This window comes from Oncorhynchus gorbuscha, linkage group LG02 (assembly GCF_021184085.1).
Source record: "Oncorhynchus gorbuscha isolate QuinsamMale2020 ecotype Even-year linkage group LG02, OgorEven_v1.0, whole genome shotgun sequence".
NCBI classification, from domain to species: domain Eukaryota; kingdom Metazoa; phylum Chordata; class Actinopteri; order Salmoniformes; family Salmonidae; genus Oncorhynchus; species Oncorhynchus gorbuscha.
Window position 1 is genome coordinate 61,996,779 of NC_060174.1, and position 24,877 is coordinate 62,021,655.

Sequence of the window (24,877 nt, forward strand, 5' to 3'; positions counted from 1 at the left end):
ATGGCGAGCAGCAGACAATTCCTGATCGTGTCTGCCGAGCATGGCTCCTTGGATCTCGACGGCAGTGTTACGAGCGTCTGTAGTCGCTGGGTCCATTCTTTGGTCGGATCCTTCTGTTATGCAGGTGAATGAGGACCCAAAAGCGACTTGGCGAAAACAGAGTCTTTAATCCAGTAAAGTAAATATTCAATCATAAAGCACAATTCCACTCGTAATGACGAGAACAGACTGGAGACTCGATCATGAACTGCAGGTTGCCTCGGGAAGGCACTTGACCGTAGCAGACTCAAGACACCTGCTCACCACGCAGCATCTGAGGGAAACACGACACGACAGGGCGATACAAAGACACAGCACGGTGAACAATATACAAGGATCCGACAGGCCAGAAACGGAAAACAAGGGGAGAAATAGGGACTCTAATCAGGGGAAAAGATAGGGAACAGGTGTGGGAAGACTAAATGATTGATTAGGGGAATAGGAACAGCTGGGAGCAGGAACGGAACGATAGAGAGAAGAGAGAGAGGGAGGGAGAGAGAAAAAGGGGAACGAACCTAAAAAGACCAGCAGGGGGAAAACGAACAGAAGGAAAAGCAAAATGACAAGACAATATAAGACAAAACATGACAGGTTCGTTCGCCACTTTCAAAGTTCCAACTACGAGCGCTATCAATGGCTCACAGGCTCCGAGAAGCACTGCAAACTGTACTGCTGGGAATGCCTATTATTTGCAAGTGATCGATTTGGTGTTTGGAGCCTGTCATGTTTTGTCATATATTGTCTTGTCCTTGTGCTTTCCCTTCTGTTCGTTTCCCCCTGCTGGTCTTATTAGGTTCGTTCCCTTTTTCTATCCCTCTCTCTCCCCCTCCCTCTCTCTCTTCTCTCTATCGTTCCGTTCCTGCTCCCAGCTGTTCCTCATTCTCCTAACTCACTCATTTACTCTTTTCACACCTGTCCCCTATTTTGCCCTCTGATTAGAGTCCCTATTTCTCCCCTTGTTTTCCGCTTCTGTCCTTGTCGGATCCTTGTATGATGTTTCGCTGTTCTGTGTCCTTGTCTCGCCCTGTCGTGTTTTGTCTCCTTCAGATGCTGCGTGTGAGCAGGTGTCTTAGTCTGCTACGGTCGGTGCCTTCCCGAAGCAACCTGCAGTCAATGGTCGAGTCTCCAGTCTGTCCTCGTTACTACGAGTGGATTTAAGTTTTTTCCTGTTTTGTTTTCTTCTTGATTTTTCCAGGATTATTACTTTTGTCATATACTGGAATAAAGACTCTGTTTTCGTTAAGTCGCTTTTGGGTCCTCGTTCACCAGCATAACAGAGCCACACTGGCTTTGCAAACTTGAGTTGTCTAACCAAGGCAGCAACGAGACACCAAAGTACGGCTGGGCACTTACAAGCAATGATGCTTTTGAAAACTTTTGGGGACACCCGAGTGGCTCTACAGCTCAACGAACAAGCGCGCAGGGCAACGGAGCTGCACAATGAAAAGGTGAAGAAAAATATGGAAATATTGAAAAGACTCGTTGATTGTGTCATGTTTTTGGGTAAACAGGAACTTTCATTTAGGGGACACGATGAAAGTGCTGACTCTTTTTTTAACTTAAAGCTCAGAGTTTGTGGACCAGAAATGGATAGAAGAAGAATATTAACCAGTTGAAGCTAAGGGGCGCTATTTCATTATTGGATAAAAAAACGTGCCCGTTTTAAGCGCAATATTTCGTCACAAAAAGATGCTCGACTCTGCATATAATTGCCAGCTTTGGAAAGAAAACACTGACGTTTTCAAAACTGCAAAGATATTATCTGTGGGTGCCCCAGAACTGATCTTACAGGTGAAACCAAGATGCAACTTCAAACAGGAAATGAGCAGGATTTTTGAGGCTCTGTTTTCCATTGTCTCCTTATATGGCTGTGAAAGCGCCACGAATTAGCCTGCCCTTTCTATCGTTTCTCCAAGTTGTGTGCAGCATTGTGACGTATTTGTAGGCATATCATTGGAAGATTGGCCATAAGAGACTACATTTACCAGGGGTCCGCCCGGTGTCTTTTGTTGAAATTGTTGCGTAATCTCCAAGCTGCTCGCATTCATCCATATGATTGAGACAGAGAGGAGACTTCCAGGAATGATATATCATGAAGAGATATGTGAAAAACACCTTGAGGATTGATTCTAAACAATGTTTACCATGTTTCAGTCGATATTATGGAGTTAATGTGGAAGAAAGTTTGGCGTTTGGATGAATGAATTTTCGTTTTTTTGGTAGCCAAACATGACGCAGAAAACGGACCGATTTCTCCTGCACAACTAATCTTTCAGGAAAACTGAACATTTGCTATCTAACTGAGAGTCTCCTCATTGAAAACAACCGAAGTTCTTCAAAGGTAAATGATTTATTGAATGTTTTTGTGAAAATGTTGCCTGCTAATGCTAACGCTAAATGCTAACGCTAAATGCTAGTTTGCTATGGTTGAGAAGCATATTTTGAAAATCTGAGATGACAGTGTTGTTAACAAAAGGCTAAGCTTGAGAGCAAATAGATTCATTTCATTTCATTTGCGATTTTCATGAATAGTTAACGTTGCGTTATGGTAATGAGCTTGAGGCTGTATTCACGATCCCGGATCCGGGATGGATCGACGCAAGAAGTTAATATAACTCTGTTGCACTCGACTATGTTCTTGCCTATTAGTTGAACTGTACTGTATTGTATTCTTCCCCTGCAATTCTCTGAATAAAAATTCTCCAGCAGTGCGCAGGGCGATCTGGACGGAGACGGTGGAACTCCCGCAGCATCGATGGGTCTAACACGTCCTCCACCGGCACCCAGCATCTCTCCTCCGGACCGTACCCCTCCCACTCCACGAGGTACTGAAGGTCCCTCGCCCGACGCCTAGAATCCAGTATGGATCGAACTGCCTTCTTGTTCTGGGAACCTGGTCTGTAGGGTAAGGTGAAAACAAAACGGGTAAAAGAAAACATGGCCCACCTTGCCTGGCGAGGATTCAGTCTTCTCGCTGCCCGGATGTACTCCAGATTGCGGTGGTCAGTCCAGATGAGAAAAGGGTGTTTAGCCCCCTCGAGCCAATGTCTCCACGCCTTCAAGGCCTTGACGACAGCCAACAACTCCCGTTCCCCCACGTCATAGTTTCGCACCGCCGGGCTGAGCTTCTTCGAAAAGAAGGCACAGGGGCGGAGCTTTGGTGGCATGCCTGAGCACTGAGATAGCACGGCTCCTATCCCAGCCTCGGATGCGTCCACCTCCACTATGAACGCCAAAGAGGGGTCCGGATGAGCCAGCATGGAAGCCAAGGTAAACAGAGCCCTCAGCTGAGCAAAAGCCCTGTCCGCCTCAGCTGACCATTGAAAACTCACCGGTCTCCCCATCAGCAGTGAGGTAATGGGAGCCGCTACCTGACTAAAGCCCCGGATAAACCTCCGGTAATAGTTGGCAAACCCTAGAAACGGCTGCACTTCCTTTACCGTGGTGGGAGTCGGCCAATTACGCACACCTGAAATGCGGTCACTCTCCATCTCTACCCCTGAAGTGGAAATGCGGTACCCGAGGAAGGAGACGGACTGTTGGAAAAACAGGCATTTCTCAGCCTTGACGTACAGGTCATGCTCCAACAGTTGACCAAGCACCCTGCCACCAGGGACACATGCTCGCTGCGTGTAGCGGAGTATATCAGGATGTCATCAATATACACCACTACACCCTGCCTGTGTAGGTCCCTGAAAATCTTGTCTACAAAGGCCTGGAAGACTGATGGAGCATTCATCAAACCGAACAGCATGATGAGATACTCATAGTGCCGTGAGGTGGTACTGAAAGCTGTCTTCCACTCGTCTCCCTCCCGGATACGCACCAGGTTGTAAGCGCTCCTAAGATCCAATTTGGTGAAGAAGCGCGCCCCGTACATTGACTCAATCGCACTGGCTATGAAAGGTAGCGGGTAACTGTACCTAACAGTGATCTGGTTGATACCACGATAGTCAATACACGGGCACCCACCTCCATCCTTCTACTTCACAAGAAATAAACTTGAGGAGGCAGGTGAAGCGGAGGGCCGAATTTATCCCTGCCTCAGGGATTCGGAGACATATGTTTCCATAGCCGCCGTCTCCTCCTGTGACAGAGGATACACGTGACTCCTGGGAAGTTCTGCGTCTTCTAGGAGATTTATCGCACAAGCCCCCCGTTGATGCGGTGGTAATTGTGTCGCCTTCTACCAAATTGGCATATTCAGAGGGGATGCGCACAGGGGAGACCTGGTCTGGACTTTCCACCATAGTCGCACCAACGGAAACCCCTAAACATATGCTCGACCACTCTCGTGACCACACCGTGAGAGCCCTCTGTTGCCACGAAATAGTGGGGTCATGACAGGCCAACCAGGGTATGCCCAGCACCACGGGAAACGCAGGAGAATCAATAAGGAAAAAAATGATTTTCTCTTTGTGATCCTCCCGCATCGACATGCCCTGTGGAGCGGTGGCCTCCCTAATTAGCCCTGACCAAATGGTCGACTCTCTAAGGCGTGAACTGGGAAGGGCATATCCACTGGAACAATAGGGATCCCTAAACTATGGGCCTGAATCTACGAGCGCCTTACGCTGGGAATGCGGGGAAGACTCAGGAAAATGAATATACACAAACATGTATGCAACAAAGGGCTCTGGGTGAGCCTGGTGCCGACTCACCTGGGGTGACACAAGAGTGCCCTGCCTGCTGCCTCGACTCCCAGAGGAACCTCTCCAGCACCGACCGGCAGTGTGGTCTCTGCAGCCACAGATGGTGCATGGACCGGCCCCTCCTTCGGTCGCCCTACGTACAGCACCTCCCAGCTCCATGGCCGTAGGAGCTGTGGTGCTGGAGGATGGAATCAACAGACCCTGATCTGGACGTCCACGAGTAGCCAGCAGGTTATCCAACTGGATGGACAGGTCCACCAGATGGTCAAAGGTGAGAGTGGTATCCCTGCAGGCCAACTCCCGACGGACGTCCTCGCTCAAACTACAATGGTAGTGATTGATCAGGGCCCTGTCGTTCCATCCCGCACTGGCGACCAGGGCCCGAAAGTCCAGAGAGAACTCCTGTGCGCTCCTTGTCAACTGCCTAAGTTGGACGAGACGAAATTGGTCCTCGAATTGGCCCACTCCAGGGAGACGGCCCGAGGGAGCCGGGTGGTTGGTTGCTAGGTAGAGCTCCAGCTGGAGTAGGAATCCCTGACATCCCGCAGCCGTCCCATCATACTATCATAAGATTGAGCTGAATCCCACTGGGACCGGGTGAAGGAGGGGTGAATAGTGGTGCCTTTGGTGGTGCTGGTGGAGGCATTGGAGGAACTCCTTTTCTCTCCCAACGGTCCATATTCTGCAGGATGCGATCGATGGCAATTTCGAGATGTTGTATTATGGCCGCATGCTGCTGGACGCGCTCCTCAACTCCTCGAGGGGGTGTCTGCTCCTGCTGACTCCATATGGTGTGGTGTGTGATTCTGTCAGAAAGTGAGTGTAGCTGGTGCATGAAGTCAGGCGCAGGAGAGCAAAATGAGTGAGCAACGTACTTTACTCAAAAATAAAAGGCACAAGGTAAACAAATATACTTGACCAATTACAAACAGTAAATATTACGCACAGGTGAAAACAGCACCTGTCAAATAACCAGCCATCATGAACCGAAATGAACATAGAAACAATCCCGCACAAAAAAACATGGGGGAAACAGAGGGTTAAAGACATGAACATGTAATTGGGGAATGAAAACCAGGTGTGTAGAAAACAAAGACAAAACCAATGGAAAATGAAAGGTGGATCAGCGATGGTGACGTCGACTGCCGAACGCCGCCCGAACAAGGAGAGAGAGAGACCGACTTCGGCGGAAGTCGTGACACTTGAACAATGGTCACCAACCTTTTCTGAGTCAAGAACACTTTGAGTCAAAATGCAAGCCGAGATCTACAGCTCAGATTTGTTTTTTTAACATGACTTTAAAAAAGTAAGCCTGAGCAACATTAACCAATTAAAAACAGTACTGTAGCAATGAGGTTTGTGCAGTAAGCTATAGGCCCAATACATTATCACCATATTGGCTTTGCTTGAATTGCCCTGCCAAATGCATTGTTGTTCAGGACATTTAAAAAATATATATTTCAGCTAAATATTCCTCTATATTAAAAAAGTCCTAAGCCGCTAATAATAACAAAGCAAGCCTATAGATACACTTTCCTACTCATTCATTACTGCTGCAGTGCTTGTTGTAGCACTGACTTTAAATAGTAAGAATGCTCATGTTATGGCTTATAAAAGTGTTGAATAAAATGTGTTGACAGTGCTGAGTAAGAACTTAAACATGAACTCACTTATAAAAACAGCATCTCTTTGCTGTATTCATTGACAGTCTCTCTCTAGTCGTGGTTTTACATGTTTCTTAAACCTGCTACGTTACAGCAGACACGGTAATCTGAGCCATCCGATTGGCCAGTGGTAGGCCTATAGTGCACTTGATTTGCTCTCTGGGCCATGAAATGGTTCAAAATGGTAACAGTTCGTCTACTCGGCGCACAGGGCAGTTGAATCGGGTGCAAAAAAAAGAAATAGAACAAAAGGCTTTATCGTTGTTGTTTTTTTACATAAATGTTTGGCGATCGACTTGGAATGCCTTGGAGATCGACCAGTCGATTACAATACACCGGTTGGTGACCACTGCTCTAGAAAGTTGAGTGAGGTTCAATCTTGTTGCTTCTCTCTGTGGGCTGATATTTGGAACTGGGATGACATGTACTATCTTTGCTCTTCATCTGTTACTGATGCTTCCTCCACTTTCCTTGTGGTCATTGCATTCACAGCCACACATCTTACATACTCCTCTGCTCTATGTGTGTGTGTGAGTCTTTCACAGCAGTCCCTCCAATGAGACGAGACAGAGGGTCAGCGATGTTGTTTTTCCCTGGTATGTGGACAACTCGTAAGTCATAGGGTTGGAGCCTCAGCATCCACCGTTCAACAGGAGCGCATGGCTGTGAGCGAGGACTGTACAATAGCATTTAATGCCTTATGATCAGTAACAAGATCAAATTCCCTGACGTGTACATACGGGTGAAGACTTTCACAAACCCAAAGCAATGCAAAGCAATGCAAGGGCCTCACGCTCAGTTTGTGATTATCTGCATTCACACTCTGACAGACTCCTGCTCACATAACAGAATGGAACCATTTCTCCTTGTTCTTGCACGAGCACAGCTGCTAGACCCGCTGGTCCTGTGTCTGCTATTGCTTTTGTGGGCACGTCTTTGTCAAAGTACGCGAGTGTCGCAGCTTCAGCCAGTTTCTCTTTAAATGTCTGAAATGCCTTCTGTGCCTGTCCGAAGTGTAATGTTGTGTTCTTCTTGGTCAAATTCCGCAGAGGCTCTGAGAGTGTAGAGAACTGGAGAATGAACCTTCTGCTATAGCCCACTGAACCTAGAAAGCTACAAACCTCTGATGCCATCTCAGGCTCGCTGGCATCAACCACTGCTCTCACTCTCTTAGCCGTGGGCCCAATACCCTTCTGTGAGAGTAGCATGCCCATAAACACCAATTTGTCCATGTTGAACTGACATTTCTCTGAGTTGAGAGTCAGCCCACAGTTATCCAGCCTGTTGTGGACAGCATGCTGGTCATGGGTCTCCTTGTCCGGGGCGTGGACGATGATGTCATCCGATATGTTCTCCCCCCCTCCGATGCCTGTCAGTAACGTTGCGATTTCATGTGGATACTGCTCGCTCGCCAATGAAACTGCAAATAGGAGTATTTTATAACTGTACATTGTCGTGGAAATTTTCTCTATTTACCAAATGATGGGAGCAAACCACACACACAAGTCAGAGTTAGTTATCAAGGTCCATCTTTAATTATATCAGCTCTATCACAATCCTGTGACTCTCAGATAAATTCAGTGTCTCTCAATGAATTCTCTGAGAGCCCCCTTACAATGCAACTGAGATCCTTTAATAGCGAAGAAGACACATAGTCAGACAGCATAGACATAATAAATCGTTCCGCTTTGTCTCCTTACTCAAACCCCAGAACCATAAACCAACCCTCCATATCAACAGGCATATATCAAATTGTCATTTAGATACAACCAACTCTAAATACACCCAATCCTGGACAAGCTCACGGAGAGGAGAATGAGGCTATAGGTTAAGATAGAAACAACAGAGGGAGCATAGAATGATTCCAGACACTGCCACCCTCCTTTCCCCACTGGGAAAGGTAGGGAGTAAAAGATATGTTTACACATGATGACACTTTGACCTCTCACCTCTCAGCGGCCCATGCAACTTAGTCTTGACATAGAACAGATAACTGCAACCTCGCCACAGTATTATACAAAAATACCATTCTGATGAGAAGTAACTTACACACATTTGATGAGTATAAAACATCTTACATATGTCACCAACAAATTCTGAATCTTCCACGACAACATACAATTATGCTCCGCAAACATCAATATGTCTCTTCACTTTGGTGTTGGCTCCAATTGATGATAGTGCCATTTAAGATCCAGTTTACTGAATGTGACAGACCCATTAATTCCTTGCAAAAGTTAATCTACTGTGGGATTGGGTACCTGACACGTATGTCCAGACAGTTTTATGTTGCCGTCTGGTTTTGGCACCATCACTACTGGATTCACCCATGGTGTGGCACCATCCACTCTCTCCATTAAGTCCATGTTTAGTAGGTCCTCTATCTTTTACCCCACAGCTTCTCTCAGGTGAAATGATTTCTTGCAGGTCTGCCTGTGTGCTGGACAAGCGGGGTCCTTTGCAAAATGATCTGCACATCCGGTGGCAACTTTGAATGAATATGTGGGATGCATGCCAGCAAAGCCACTACACAACACAACACTAAACAATACATTAATTCCACTATAACGGTGACAAACGGAGCCCACAAACTGTTAGGGCCTACATAAAGCTATCCCAACACCTTACCACTGCTGCACCTGACTATCAGCAGAACCTTGTCTGGCAGCAAAACAGTTCATTCAGCCTCATTTACTGTCTTTAAAAAAACATAGCTGATATGGCTGACTTCCTTAAACAAATGTGGTTTCTAATGACAATTGAGATGTACAAACTATGGCATAAGGGGTGAGGACAAGCCGATAATAATAATAATAATAATATATGCCATTTAGCAGACGCTTTTATCCAAAGCGACTTACAGTCATGTGTGCATACATTCTACGTATGGGTGGTCCCGGGGATCGAACCCACTACCCTGGCGTTACAAGCGCCATGCTCTACCAACTGAGCTACAGAAGGACCAATAAAAGGCCATATGTAATTTTGATTAAGACATTAATGAGCGAGCTAGGACGGACGTAGTCAATATAATTATTTGTTCCGTACTTTTGAAATGTACAGAGACAGAATTCAGAACATGGTCATTCTTACAGTGTTCTCCCTGTACACCAAGTCAGAACCGTAGGTTAAATAAAGGTGACATAAAAGCAGACAATGAAAGCTATTACAATATTCAACGATTACATTTGTCAAAAACAGGTTATAGGCTACATGTCAGAACAGTAGGGGAAATCAATAGGTGAATATTGACCTAATTATTATGGTGAGGCAAGTGGGCTACTAACAGCTTACTACACAACATACACTTAGTATTACTTTAGTAGCTACAGTATACATATCTCCCTGGCGTATTTCATAATTTATGCAGCAGCATACAATACATTTTTGGACTCACATTGTTGTGTTGTGCTGTGCCTACTTGAACACTTTGTGGGCAAAAATATTTTTGTCATCAAAGTGTGGCATTCTCTGGATTTATGGTACTACCAAGTGAAGTTCTGCAGCAGTTTGGCCCCACAGCAGCATACAGCTTTAAGGCCACTACACCCTCTACTGCTGGTTCCAGCTCTGTGACAATGCAGTTGGATAGTGAAGATGAAGGAGGATTTCCTTGCCAAGCTATGATTCATCATATTTACAGCACGTATGCAAGGAGTGGACTGTCTGGAACTGGCGGAGACACACAGCTGATGGTGGCAGTGTGTACTGCAGTGTGTGCGGAAATGTTGGCAATATCTGGAGGAAACCATTGAGCAGCTAGCCAGCCAAGCAACACAACAACCTGGAGAGAACTAGTGAGAGATGCCTAGCGCATACATCATTATTTGAGTTAAGTTGCTTGTTCAATAAGATAGCATATATACCTTGTTATTAGCCTGTACCTATAATTGTTGATCAGTTAGGTAGCATGTTAACTAACTACCAATACACTGCTTAAAAAAATATAAAATATAATATAATTGTTCAGAATGTGTAGGTTTACTAGTTAAAAAGAAAATAAATCAAATGTAATTGTTCAATAATGTGAAATTGTTCAATAATTCAATGGGTTGTGTTTACAAATAAAAATGTGATCATATAAAATGTGTTGTGTTTATAATACTTTTACAAATAAATATATGATAATAAACAAACAAATCTAAACTAACAAATGTCAAATCATATTTTTCCCTGAGATGGCCAGTCAATTTGAGTAACGTTATTGTGTATCATACGTAATGAGTTTTACATTATTACTTAATGTCTTCATCACGCAATGACATAACGTAATTTAGCAACTTTTAGCAACAAATCGACCTGCCTCTAGCAAACTTACCCGGAAAATTAGTTGCCAACACTTTTTGTTGCTAGATTTAGCAACTTTATTTTCAAACAGCACCTAGCAACAAATATAGCTACTTTTAAAAATGTATTTGAAACTTTTAGCAACTTTTGTAAAGTGACTCAAACACTAAAATGCATGCATTTTACCTCTAAATGACACACACACGATTTTCTCTGTCACACACTCAGTCACAACACACGTGCCTGGCTGCAAAAGTGCGTTGTGAGTGACATCCGCAGCAGGGCAGCGGTAATTTCAGCAAATAGCAAATCATTGTTGGCTGATTGTAGCAGCAGTAGTATGCGTTCGACGAGCCAAACCCAATGAATATAGTCGGTCACGAATGTTTGATCTTGAACAGAACTTACAACATCAATTAACATGTCTCAATCAAAATCGCACAGCCAGAAGTACAGAAAATAGTGTGAGTCTGTACCTGAATAAATGTCAAATCATATTTTTGGCCGAGATGGCCAGTCAATTTGAGTAACGTTATTGTGTATTCTACGTAATCACGCAATTTTACGTTATCACGCAATGACATCACAATGTAATTTTGCAACTTACCCAGAAAATGAGTTGGCAACACTGGTTAAGACCAGGTTTAGCAATTGTTCTCCCTCTTATGTCTGGCTTTCACAAGAGAAGAGCACGGTTGGTTTATAGGGTATCCTTAATTTATTTGGCGTGGGCCACGGACAAACGGGCCTGTGTGAAGTTGGGTTAATAAACCGTAAATTTGTAAACTCAATCCTGTCTGGACAATTGTTCCTTTATGATCTAGTCAGGTCATTACAATATATATATTTGACATTGTTTGCAAACTGATATGTGACACATACTAATACCAAAAACAGGAAAGCTCACCCCCCAAAACATTTTTTTGCTAAAAAATGTGAGGCTCAAAACAAACAGGTCGCCACTTCCGAAACCAATTAGAGTGCCCTGACCACTGGGTTTACATTAGCGCGGTCATGAACTAGCCACACAATGTGAAAGGAATGAAGTGCAAATATCCACCATGTGTGTAGGTACGGGTTTTCAAAAAGGAGGGGAAATATCACAAAAAGGGACAGAGACAGAATGCAGAAGGAAAAGACCAATCAGAGAAGGCGTGCTATCGTTGTGGACATGTGCACTTCAGTACTTTCACACTGTGCGGATAGCTCGTGACCGTGCCAATGTAAGTCCAAGGCCCTCCTCTAATAGGGTTCAGCGCACATATTCCGTACACTTGCCCAGTATGGCATCTCTAATCTGATTGTCTTTATCTCCAGCAAAGTCACTGTCTTTAGCCGCTTGTCAATGACGACGAGTAACAAATTGCTGCACTTACTCACCAGTTTCTGTGTCAGTTGATAACATGTCTGTCTCGCAAACGCTGTGTTCACCTGTGGCACGAAGTAGACATTTAAGACAGCCACAGCCCAGGCAACAGTAAACTGCAAGTGTGCGTCGGAGAAAATGTATGGAGCGAGATAGCTGCCAAAAGGTTGAATAAACCTATCGTAAGAAAATCCATTCTTAAATTGTTAGGATCGTAAGAAAAGCCATGCAATAAATGTAAACGTTAAATTAGATTTGTAAATGTACTAAAATATAATTGCATAATTTATTTTTAAATCCGGGTGTTGCTATTGTGGTAATCATGTAACCTAATGAATCACACTTTTTCCAGTATTTGGGAGCACGGACTGTAGGCCTTAAATTAGGCATTTTGACTGTTGTATTAGTGAATTCCACTCGTAATGTAGGCTTGTTATAGCCATTTGCGTTGCACAACCCCATCACGCAGAGGCTAAATCCATATCAATAAATGAGACAAAACAAAATAGTGATTAATTCTTGGCGAAAACTGAGCAATATAGTCAAAGGATCCAAAATGGTCAAGACTATATATAGCCTTTTCTTATTGCCAGATCTGTTTTCCCTATCAGCCACTGCAAGTGCTTCTACAACTATTTTGTTAAACATGTATTTAGAGGTCATATTTAGAGGTCTGTGAGCTAGGGTCTGTTTTTAAAGGGAGCCCTATAATAAAAACTGTTAGAAAACACAAATAGTGTAAAAAAGTATCCTGCAAGACACCAGTGCCAAAAATGATAGTCTAAATTGCAATCCCTACGAGTTGGCCTGCTTTTTGTTTTGGATAGGCCTACATTTAACATTGAGTTATTAAAGTGACAGGCTATAACACTTTGGAGAATTTAAATTAATTTGAATACAGACATATTTAACCTGTTTAACCTCTCCCATGTTCATTTCAAAGTCCATATGTTCATGACCCGATTCATATGAATCATGTCAAAACATTTTCAATTCATATTAAACCCTCCTACAGAATATGCTTTGGTAAGATTTTGAGTGATGAAATAAATAAATCAATATTTTTAGTGGCAAAGACTCCCGTGGTGATAAATAATTCAAAGATTAACCAGACATCTATTATTAGTCTATGTTTCATTATTCCTGGTATATACTACTGGTTATGATTCATTATTCCTGGTATATACTACTGGTTATGATTCATTATTCCTGGTATATACTACTGGTTGTGATTCATTATTCCTGGTATATACTACTGGTTATGATTCATTATTCCTGGTATATACTACTGGTTATGATTGCAGACAGATCCCAGATAATGGGAGGGTGCAATATTACATTTGTCATATTTTGACAATGTGCATGCATGGGGATGTCCATGTCACCCATATGACCATGCTGTAGAGACACTTAGTGGACTGAAACTTTACAGTTGTAGGCATAATACAGCTAGTGCTATCTAGACTTGCACTGGAAAACAAATCCATTACATTAGCTACCTAAATATGATGTCAACGCAACTGAGTAATAGAGAATGGAGATGTTTAACTTGAAAACGTGCAGGATACCCCTTTCTTGTTTTACTGACTTCCGTTTTTTATACTGTGTTATGCTTGTTCTCGTAACACTCCTCACAGGCCGTTTGGTGTCCGTTTTTTTGTTGGTGAGATGAAACTGCCAAAACTCTGAAAGATATTATTGTATGTCAGAAATGTAACACAAGATTTGTTCAAGCCTGAAATGATGGTCAGTAATCGTAACATATTTGTATGTTCACAGTTTAAATTTCACATTTACGTTTCATGTTTCACAGATGGCTTTTCTTACGACCCTAACAATTTGCATCTGGATTTTCTTACGATCCTAACAATACGTACGTTCAACATTTTGGCAGGTATCTGGATCCATATATGTGCCTCACCCTAATAATTTGGTCCCTTTCCCCCTCATAACTTAGCCTACTGTTCTGACTTGGTGATGGAAATGTAGACTATAGCCTGTTTTATAGAATACGATCATCACATTTTGTAAGAGCTTTCATTGCCTGCGTGCGTATATGCCTCCTTTATTTATCATACGGTTCTGACTTGGTGTACAGGGAGAATACTGTAAGAACGGCCCATGTTCTCAATTCTATTGCGGTACATTACAAAAGTGCTGAACAAATAGTTATGTTGACTAGCTCGCTCATTAATTACAGATGGCTTCTTATCCGCTCGTCGTCCCTTTATGCCATAGTTTGTACATCTCAACAGTAGTCAGTAGAAACTTTCGCTGCCAGACAAGGCTCTGCTGACAGCCATGTTTCACGCATGGCTTTTCTGATCCTAACATTTTACTTATGGACTTTCTTACAATCCTAACGATATGTACGTTCAACCTTTTGGCAGGTAGCTGGCTCCATAGCCCCTGGCTATCAATACTACATTTAACAAACAAGAAAATTGTGCCCTCTGGTTTGCTTAATATAAGGAATTTGAAATTAATTTGAAATCATTTATACTCTTACTTTTTATTTTGTATATTTTAGCAATTACATTTACTTTTGATACTTAAGTATGTTTAAATCCAAATAATTTTAGACTTTTACTCAAGTAGTATTTTATTGAGTTACTTTCACTTCTACTTGAGTAATTTCCTATCAAGGTATCTTTACTTTTACTCATGTATGACAATTGGGTATAAATTACACCCCTGAACAAACTGCACAGCCAATAGGCGCTCTCAAAATTGGCGCTCCATGTACAGGGACAGGGAACACTTCGCGCTAAATTTTGAAAAGCGTTCACTTCATTGAGCGCGTTTTGTCAGCATAGCAAGGACGATACCAGCTACTAAACAATTCGACTCTAACCGGTGAGTTTAATGTTTAACATACGTTGCTTTTATTATTTTGTTGGCATTTCTTTTCATTTGGCTGTGTTTTTTGCATGGTGATATAACCTATGCACCGTGAAGAACAGCTCAAATAGCCTTGAGGCGGCCAACTATAGGCTACTTTTTTATCCGCTGAGAAAAAAAAAATTGTGATCCAGAAATTAAGAAGAATTGTGCTTTAATTGTCCAATTTAATAGTGCCGCATCGGGGGCACTTCTTCTCTGACCGACTAGTTTATGTCTTCGATCAGATACTACTGCCCTGTTGCTTGAGTTTTGAATAAGATGCTGTGTTGTTGAATGTGTTGCATGTTTTAACTGTTGGAATAAATCAAATGAATAGCCCGCAAAAAAACAATGCACACAAGCCAAACATCCATTCAATTGGTTTGTACATAAAAGAGCGACATGCGCAGCGTGCCAGCCTGTACGTAGAGCTACTGTTGTTACTTTGTTGTTCGTGTATGAGTCATATCCTCAACTTGGTGTTCTACGAGGAACCACCCGTGGTGCCGACACCAAGGTTTTAATTCAATATAATTCGATATATCAACTACATTCTCTATTTGAAGCATAAGGCAGGTAGGTGGTGAGTGTGTGTCGACAGGTGTGGGCTACCCCAAGATGTTATAGTCCACCAGGAAGGATCTCATTTCTGATTTAGATCTAGAGCGTTATAATTATTAAGGATGTATAGGCCTGAAGTTAATGCCAATAGTATAATACACCGGTATTAGCCGAAGTAATGGAACACGTTTTTCTCCATGTCAGTAATAAAACCGTTCATTTTGAGATGTTGTATAGGTCTAACATCCTGTACAATAATACTCATTTCATCTCAAAGTTTGCCATTGAATACTTCGTTTCAGAAGCCACGTGGAAAGCGTTTCTTTTTTACCACATGGGTTCATTCAGAAAGTAGCCTTGTCTATACCGAGATACCGGAACATGACAGAAGACAAGGAAATGATGTTGTAGAAATGATGGTGGGAGGGGACTGGATATGGTTAACTCCTTTTAAGTTGTAGACTTTTTATTTTAGAACATGATGAAATCACCAAGAGCAAAAAATATAATGTTATTTCTTGTCAAAGATGACTCATTAGAATAAATTCAGGGGGATTTGCTGTGGTTATTTTTCAACACAAAAGAGTGACACGTTCTGAAGCTATCCTCTGTCCCATGTTTGTGTACAGACTCAAGAGTATCAGGATGACTACTCAGAAGAATGCCCCTGTGGACCGGTGAGTTTACTCACTTTTCATTGGTTGAATCATCTTGAGACAAAAACATGTAGGGAGCAGCTTTCACGTGCTTCTTCACTTAGTTACCATATAACGACACAGGGCGAGATCCAGATGCAGATGGTTTGAGTCTCTGATGTTTCTTAAAATACAAGGGTCAAGCAATCGGCAGGTCGAGGACAGGCATGCAGAAAAGGTCAGGACAGGCAGAAAAGTTTGGAACCGGGAGGGCTAGAAAACAGACTGGGGCTGGTGGACTTGACGAGACAAGAGGAACTGGCAACAGACAAACAGAGAACACAGGTATAAATGCACTGGGGATAATGGGGAAGATGGGCGACACCTGAGGGGGGTGGAGACATGCACGAAGATGGGTGAAACAGATCAGGGTGTGACATACCATATCGTTCATCTGAGCACTGGTCCATGGGAATCAGATAAGAAATTACATGATATACACAGTAAAAAAACTAGAAATGACTTGTTTCTTTGGGATACATTAAGCATCACTAGGCACCATTTAGTACCAGGTAATTACCAATTGTGTAAGTAAACCATACATACCCATTCTTACTACATACATTCCTATGAAATACAAAGTAAATACCAGTGGAAACAGTAACCTACCTTAAAACGCAGTGCTACCAGCGGATGTAGGAGTGGTTGCTACGTGAGATGTGAGTGATGTCTTCCCTCCCCTAACAGAGGCTGTGCTGTGGCCGTCATCATCTTCATCCTGGGACTGGGGACACTGCTGCCATGGAACTTCTTCATCACCGCCACTGAGGTACCACACAGCTCCTCTACCTCATCACAACCAGACACACACACACACACACACACACACACACACACACACACACACACACACACACACACACACACACACACACACACACACACACACACACACACACACACACACACACACACACACACACACACACACACACACACACATTTAGGTACCACAAACAAACATTTTCACTGAATATTACACTTTCAGGCAAACATACTGTCTAATATTAGTTTGCCGCATGATATGAGTAGGGTGCTTCAGCTAATGTCACCTCTGTTCTCCCATTCTTTTCTGCTGAAGTATTTCGACGACCGCCTCAAAGGGACCCCGTCAAGTTACGGAACGACCCCAGTTGCTAATGGAACGACCCCAGTTACTAATGGAACGACCCCGGTGACTAAAGACTACGAGTTTGCCAGCTTTATGACACTTCTAGCCCAGCTTCCTCCGTCCCGGAACGCTGTCCATAATCTTATGTACCTTGTAAATAGGTGCGCTCTCGACAAGGACGGGAGGGGGGAGGGAAGACGAACGGGGGTGCGAAGAAAGGGCTTAACACAGGAGACCTGCTCCTCTTCACCCTGGCCAACTCTTTCCTGTATCAGCGGTGAGCAACATACCACATGGTTCTAATGTGTCTTACTTTTGATTCTACACCTGTCTCCTTTTGAATGGAAGGTCTAGTTTAGTGTCGTGGTCGAACCCAACCTTCTTTTTCCTGTGTGGCGTTAGTATCAGAGAGAAGGTCCGGATTGCTGTCAGTCTGGTCTCCATCCTCTGCCTCTTCCTCCTCACGGCCATCATGGTCAAGGTGCCCATGCAGCCCGACAGCTTCTTCTCTATTACCATGGCAACTATCTGGTTCATCAACTGTGAGTTGGTTCCCGCCTGCACTCATGTGTCTCTGGATCACGTATTATATCGTTCAGAATCAGAAGTAGTAGTATCATTGTTTTGACTATTTGTCTGATGAAAATGTGTTCCAATCAGATTATATGTGGAAATACTCACACATCCCCTCTTCCTTCCGTTCTCTAGCTTTTGGAGCTGTGCTTCAGGGCAGTCTGTTTGGGCTGGTAGGAATGCTCCCCCCGAAGTACAGCACGCTGTTCATGAGTGGTCAGGGACTGGCAGGGATCTTCGCTGCCCTGGCCAGTCTGCTCTCTATCCTCAGTGAGTACTACACTTCCCTACGCACGCCATATCACCTCACGACACACACTAGCAACGAACACAAAGCACACTAAATCAACATGACCTCCTCCTCCTTAATATAGTAACAGGCTCACTATATCAGGTCCTTGGCTAATGGCATTTGCTCACAATGTTATGCAAAATGCCGTACCTCTGTTTGCAAGTACGGCACTGGGTTTTCAAACAGTAAGCTTATAGGGGCATGGGCACAGTTGTTTGAGGCTGACCGTGAACAGCCTTAAGACACACCCTACAGAACACAATCTGGCATTAGCATAACTGGAAGAGCAGGCTCAAACTGTGGGTAAACGTGTGTGTTATGCTTCAGCTTCACTCAACTGAATAACTGGTCACCACGTCCTGTTTGGTGGGGAAAACGTCTCCGCTCCGCCTGTCAGGATAGATTTGACTCTGTTTTGACGTGAACGTGTCATTTGAATTCTATTTAGTACTGAGTTTCTCTTTCTCTCCGTGTAGGTAAAACAGACAAGGCCAGTGCCGCTCTTGGATACTTCATCACTCCCTGTGTGGCGACTCTGCTCACATTGCTCAGCTACTTACTACTGCCACACCTGGTGAGTGGCTACACCGACCATGACAAGAGAGAAAGAGTCAGTTCTACTACTGTTGCATTGGACAGTACAGAGGAATGTACTCATAAGATTTTGTGTTGGGCTCTAGGAGTTTGCCCGGTTCTACTTTGAGAAAAGCCAAAGTCACCATGGCCAACTGGCGACCCCAAACGGGCCTCTCGAAAGTGCAGGTAGGTCTATGGAACATTATATTCAATCCTTAACTAATAACAAATACATTATACCAAATAGAAGAGCTATTATTACTAATAGTTCATTCATTTATGTGCAGTGACTTTCCTTAATATGTTTGTTTGTTTTCAGATATGTCTTCAAAAACTATAATTCTTGAACCGGTTGTCACTGTCTTTATCACGGTCAAATCAGTGCAGTTGCCTGACGATTTGTTCGATTCTTTTCAAAGACAAAGAAAAAGAAGCTTTGGCCAAGGGTGACCTGAATGGCTACAACAATGAACCCATCATGACAAATGGTGACTTTGAGGCCAGTGGGACCAAAGAAGCCCTGTTCATGACGAAACAGACTGACAGTCACACCAGGTCATCTGTCCTGGCAGTCTTCAAAAAGGTGCCGTGTTCCGGATCCCACTGTCATTCCAATCTCCATTCAAATCAACGTTTTCTCAAACATTTCTCTCACACTTTGTTACTGTTGTACAGGTTTGGGTGATGGCCCTCTGTGTGACATGTGTGCTGGCTGTCACACTGTCGGTTTTCCCCGCTGTCACAGTAAAAGTGAAGAGTGTGTATGGAAACAAGGAGTGGGGTGAGCAAACAGTTGGGAGAACAACACATAATTGCCTAGTACTATAATGTCCAGTTGGGGTTGGACATCTGCCTTACATCTGTATGTTTCAGACCGATACTTTCTCTGCGTCTGCTGCTTCATCGTCTTTAACGTCATGGACCTGATTGGCCGCAGTGTCACCTCTATGGTTCAGTGGGTGAGACTGACATTTCTGCCCTCTGTCTGTCTTTACTACCAATAACTGCATTCAATTGCTGCTCCAATGCCTCAGAGTATGTTTCTCTGCCTAATAGGGTCTCTCTGTCTTTACCTGTCCCACAGCCCTCAAAGAGAAGCCGCCTGTTCCCTGTGCTCGTGGTGTCCCGCGTGGTCTTCATCCCTCTCATCATGCTGTGTAAGACTGACAACCGTCAGTACCTGCCGGTCCTGTTCTCCCACGACGTTGCCTTCGTTGCCATCATGACATTATTCGCCGTGTCCAATGGATACTTCATCTGTCTCTGCATGTCCTACGCACCTCAGTGAGTCACACAGTTGATAATATAATAATAATAATAATATATGCCATTTAGCAGAATGTTGATATCTTCCCGGAATCTATTCGACAGTTTTGTCAGGTTGTTCCATTAACACGTTTTTTGTTTTGTTTAATGCAACATGTTATTACACTGCAGTAACAATCGGTGCAGTTTGCAACACGTTCCCCAAGTATCTGGAGCTGTCCACCTGATCCCTGTTTTCTCTTTCCCAGGCTGGTGAGGTCTAAAGACTGTGAGACAGCAGGTGCCTTGATGACCTTCTTCCTGGCTCTGGGTCTGTCTCTAGGGGCAGCCCTCTCCTTCCTGCTGAGGAACCTGCTTTAGGGAACACCACCCTCTACATACAGTGGGGCAAAAAAGGTATTTAGACAGCCACCAATTGTGCAAGTTCTCCCACTTAAAAAGATGAGAGAGGCCTGTAATTTTCATCATAGGTACACTTCACAATTGGTGGCTGACTAAATACTTTTTGCCGCTCTAACCAAAGTAAGTCTGGTGACACTCTAATACAAAGAGACTGCTAATCCTGAACCTAAAAGGGTTATTCATCTGTCCCCATAGGAGAACCCTTTGAAGAAGCCTTTTTGATTCCAGGCAGAACCCTTTTGGGTTCCATGTAGAACCCTCGGTGAAAAGAAAAGGGTTCTACCTGGAGACGAAAAGGGTTCTCCTATGGGGACAGCCAAATAACCCTTTTGGAACTATTTTTTTCTAAGAGTGTATTTATGTGTTACTCTCTGAATAGAAATGGGTTATACACATATTCATTAATGTCAAAGCAAACGTACAGTACCAGTCAAAAGTTTGGACAAACCTATTCATTCCAAGGTTTTTCTTTATTTTGACTATTTTCTACATTGTCGAATAATAGTGAAGACATAAACTATGAATAACACATGTGGAATGATGTAGTAACCAAAACATTTATTTTATATGTGAGATTCCTCAAAGTAGCCACCCTTTGCCATGATGACAGCTATGGACACTCTTAGCATTCTCTCAACCGGCTTCATGAGGTAGTCACCTGGAATGCATTTCAATTAACAGGTGTGCCATGTTAAAAGTTCATTTGTGTCATTTATTTCGTTAATTGCGTTTGAGCCAATCAGTTGTGTTGTGACAAGGTCGGGGTGGTATACAGACGATAGCCCTATTTGGTAAAAGATCAAATCCATATTATGGCAAGAACAGCTCGGATAAGCAAAGAGAAATGACAGCCCATCATTACTTTAAGACATGAAGGTCAGGCAATCCGGAAAATTTCATGAACTTTGAGTTTCTTCAATGTAATGACTTGGTGCTGCCTATCTTGGCCAGGGCGCTCTTGAAAAAGAGATTTTAATCTCAATGAGCCCTTCCTGGTTAAATAAATAAAAAATACCATCAAAAGCCATGATGACACTGGCTCTCACGAGGACCGCCACAGGAAAGGAAGACCCAGAGTTACCTTTGCTGCAGAGGAAAAGGTCATTAGAGTTAACTGCACCTCAGATTGCAGTCCAAATAAATGCTTCACAGAGTTTAAGTAACAGACACATCTCAACATCAACTGTTCAGAGGAGACTGCGTGAAGATACCACTACTAAAGGACACCAATAATAAGAAGAGACTTGCTTGGGCCAAGAAACACAAGCAATGGACCTTAGACCGGTGGAAATCTGTCCTTTGATGAGTCCAAATTTGAGATTCTTGGTTCCAACCGCCGTGTCTTTGTAAGATGCAGAGTAGGTGAACTGATGATCTCTGCATGTGTGGTTCCCACCGTGAAGCATGGAGGAGGAAGTGTGATGTTGTTGGGGTGCTTTGCTGGTGACACTGTCTGTGATTTATTTAGAATTCAAGGCACACTTAACCAGCATGGCTACCACAGCATTCTGTAGCAATACGCCATCCGCTTAGTGGGACTATCAGTTGTTTTTCAGCAGGACAATGACCCAAAACACACATCCAAGCTGTGTTGGGGCTATTTGACCAAGGAGAGTGATGGAGTGCTGTTGAAGGATTTTTTATCAATAATGACCAAATAATGTATACATTTGGCGTAGAGTTATAACTCACAAGAGTTATCTGTTTGTCTGTTGAAGAATATGTTGTTACATAGGCCAAGAGGAAGGGTCAACAGACAACTCATGATCACAGTGAAACTAACAACAGGAAAAATGTCTGGTCCCCAACCAGGGAGGGGAGAAACCGTTGGGCGTGCAGTAGATTGTGTAACATATGGTAGCAGAAGATAAGCTACGTGTTGGAATTGAATTGAAAAGCAGCTTTGTCATGATCCAGGAGGAGGAGGGACATTTTTGTAAGACATGACCGGTCTTGTGATATATAAACTAATGTACATGTGATTATGTTCAGAGCTCTCGGGAATAAATGCTATTGATTCATTTTGAAACTGATTTTTGCCTGTTTCATGCAAATAAGAACCTTACAAATTCTTAGAAACGGACAAAGTGTTTTGCTTTGTTACAGTTGAATTGGTTGATGAACATATAGGAATTAAAGTGCTGCATCAGACCTGGCCTCCACAATCACCCGACCTCACCCCAGTTGAGATGCTTTGGGATGAGTTGGAACCACAGAGTGAAGGAAAAGCACCCAACAAGTGCTCAGCATATGTGGGAACTCCTTCAAGACTGTTGAAGAAGCATTTCTCATGAAGCTGGTTAAGAGAATGCCAAGAGTGTGCAACGTTGTCATCAAGGCAAAGGGTGGCTACTTTGAAGAATGTAAAATATTAAATATATTTTTGATTTGTTTAACACTTTTTTGGTTATTACATGATTCCATATGTGTTATTTCATAGTTACATTTACATTTAAGTCATTTGTGATGTCTTCAATGTCTACAATGTAGAAAATAGTACAAAAGTAAAGAAAAACCCTTGAGTAGGTGTGTCCAAACTTTTGACTGGTACTGTATATGTATATTTAAAACGAAGAAAAATTATTGCTGACCTACATTGCCCTAAAACATGTGGAAGTCAATCTAACTATGCAATGTGGGATACTGTCAGTGGTGTCCCAGTAACTGGTGTAACATTTTTTGATAGATACCTTGTTCTATTTTGGAGTTATTTAAAATGAAGTATTTTACCATTGTATTTCTTTTTATTAGAGTTTTTATATTGTTTTTATACTGTATTGTGATTTTTTACAATTTTTTTACTATCTTATTGCATTTTATTTTATTTGACTGCATTTATAAACAATAATTCAGCTTTCATGGAGACAAATTAAAAGCTTTTCCAGAAAGACAAAGAAGCTTCTACCTCTATCTCTCTACCATGTCTGTTAGCTAATGCAAGCAGCTGGGGGTACAATTATAGTAGCTATTATCAAACCCCATTAGCTCTTGTCCTAGAAGCCATTACATTCTTGTCCTTACAGAGGAGGAGAGGACAGTGAATTTATTTAAATATATATATATATATATATATATATATATATATATATATATCACCTTTATTTAACCAGGTAAGCTAGTTGAGAACAAGTTCTCATTTACAACTGCGACCTGGCCAAGATAAAGCAAAGCAGTGCAACACAAACAACAACACAGAGTTACACATGGAATAAACAAGTATACAGTCAATAACACAATAGAAAAAAGGAAAGTATATACAGTGTGTGCAAATGGTGTGAGGAGGTATGGCAATAAATAGGCCATAGTAGCGAAGTAATTACAATTTAGCAGATTAACACTGGAGTGATAGATGAGCAAATGATGTGCAAGTAGTGACACTGGTGTGCAAATGAGCAGAAAAGTAAATAGAAACAATATGGGGATGAGGTAGGTAGATTGGGTGGGCTATTTACAGATGGACTATGTACAGCTGCAGCGATCGGTTAGCTGTTCAAACATCAGCGATTTTTGCAATTCGTTCCAGTCACTGGCAGCAGAGAACTGGAAGGAAAGGCGGCCAAGAGGTGAGATAAGTAAGATATACCTGCTGGAGTGTGTGCTATGGGTGGGTGTTATTATGACCAGTGAGCTGAGATAAGGCGGAGCTTTACCTAGCATAGACTTATAGATGACCTGGAGCCAGTGGGTCAGGTGACGAATATGTAGCGAGGGCCAGCTGACTAGAGCATACAGGTTGCAGTGGTGGGTGGTATAAGGGGCTTTGGTAACAAAAAGGATGGCACTGTGATAGACTGCATCCAGTTTGCTGAGTATTGGAAGCTATTTTGTAGATGACATTGCCGAAGTCAAGGATCGGTAGGATAGTCAGTTTTACTAGGGTAAGATTGCCAACATGAGTGAAGGAGGCTTTGTTGTGAAATAGTTACGCGATTCTAGATTTGACTTTGGATTGGAGATGTTTGATATGAGTCTGGAAGGAGAGTTTACAGTCTAGCCAGACACCTAGGTATTTGTTGTCCACATATTCTAGGTCAGAACCGTCCAGAGTAGTGATGCTAGTCGGGCAGGCAGTGCGGGAAGCGAACGGTTGAAAATGCATGCATTTGGTTTTACTAGCGTTTAAGAGCAGTTGGAGGCCACGGAAGGAGTGTTGTATGGCATTGAAGCTCGTTTGGAGGTTAGTTAACACAGTGTCCAAAGAGGGGCCAGATGTATAAAGAATGGTGTCGTCTGCGTAGAGGTGGATCAGGGAATCACCCGCAGCAAGAGCGACATCGTTGATATATACAGAGAAAATAGTCGGCCTGAGAATTTAACTCTGTGGTACCCCCATAGAGACTGCCAGAGGTCCGGACAACAGGCCCTCCAATTTGACACACTGAACTCTGTCTGCGAAGTAGTTGGTGAACCAGGTGAGGCAGTCATTTGAGAAACCAAGGCTATTGAGTCTGCTGATAAGAATACGGTGATTGGCAGAGTCCAAAGCCTTGGCCAGGTCAATGAAGATGGT

At 43.0% G+C, this 24,877-nt stretch overlaps 1 protein-coding gene across 3 annotated transcripts; it reads left to right on the plus strand.

The window, feature by feature from the left end:
- Positions 1-11,846: 11,846 nt before the first annotated feature.
- On the plus strand, positions 11,847-20,909 carry LOC124006261 (equilibrative nucleoside transporter 2-like). Of its 3 annotated transcripts, none has more exons than XM_046316187.1 (14): positions 11,847-11,865; positions 16,082-16,129; positions 16,835-16,916; positions 17,229-17,374; positions 17,494-17,535; positions 17,661-17,800; positions 17,967-18,101; positions 18,600-18,697; positions 18,804-18,885; positions 19,119-19,282; positions 19,375-19,480; positions 19,573-19,658; positions 19,784-19,983; positions 20,214-20,909. In XM_046316187.1, the coding sequence occupies exons 2-14, from the start codon at positions 16,098-16,100 to the stop codon at positions 20,323-20,325; spliced, it is 1,425 nt and encodes a 474-aa protein (XP_046172143.1). In that variant the 5' UTR covers positions 11,847-11,865; positions 16,082-16,097; the 3' UTR covers positions 20,326-20,909. The 3 variants fall into 3 exon arrangements, with proteins under 3 accessions (XP_046172143.1, XP_046172125.1, XP_046172133.1); XM_046316169.1 differs by lacking the exon at positions 11,847-11,865 and adding an exon at positions 14,751-14,864; XM_046316177.1 differs by lacking the exon at positions 11,847-11,865 and adding an exon at positions 15,361-15,467.
- Positions 20,910-24,877: the final 3,968 nt, after the last annotated feature.

Coding starts and splice junctions, on each gene's coding strand:
- LOC124006261 (XM_046316187.1), top strand. CDS start 16,098: ATGACTACTCAGAAGAATGCCCCTGTGGACCG. Junction 16,130..16,834: donor AAGAATGCCCCTGTGGACCG/GTGAGTTTACTC, acceptor CTCCCCTAACAG/AGGCTGTGCTGTGGCCGTCA. Junction 19,984..20,213: donor TGCATGTCCTACGCACCTCA/GTGAGTCACACA, acceptor TCTCTTTCCCAG/GCTGGTGAGGTCTAAAGACT.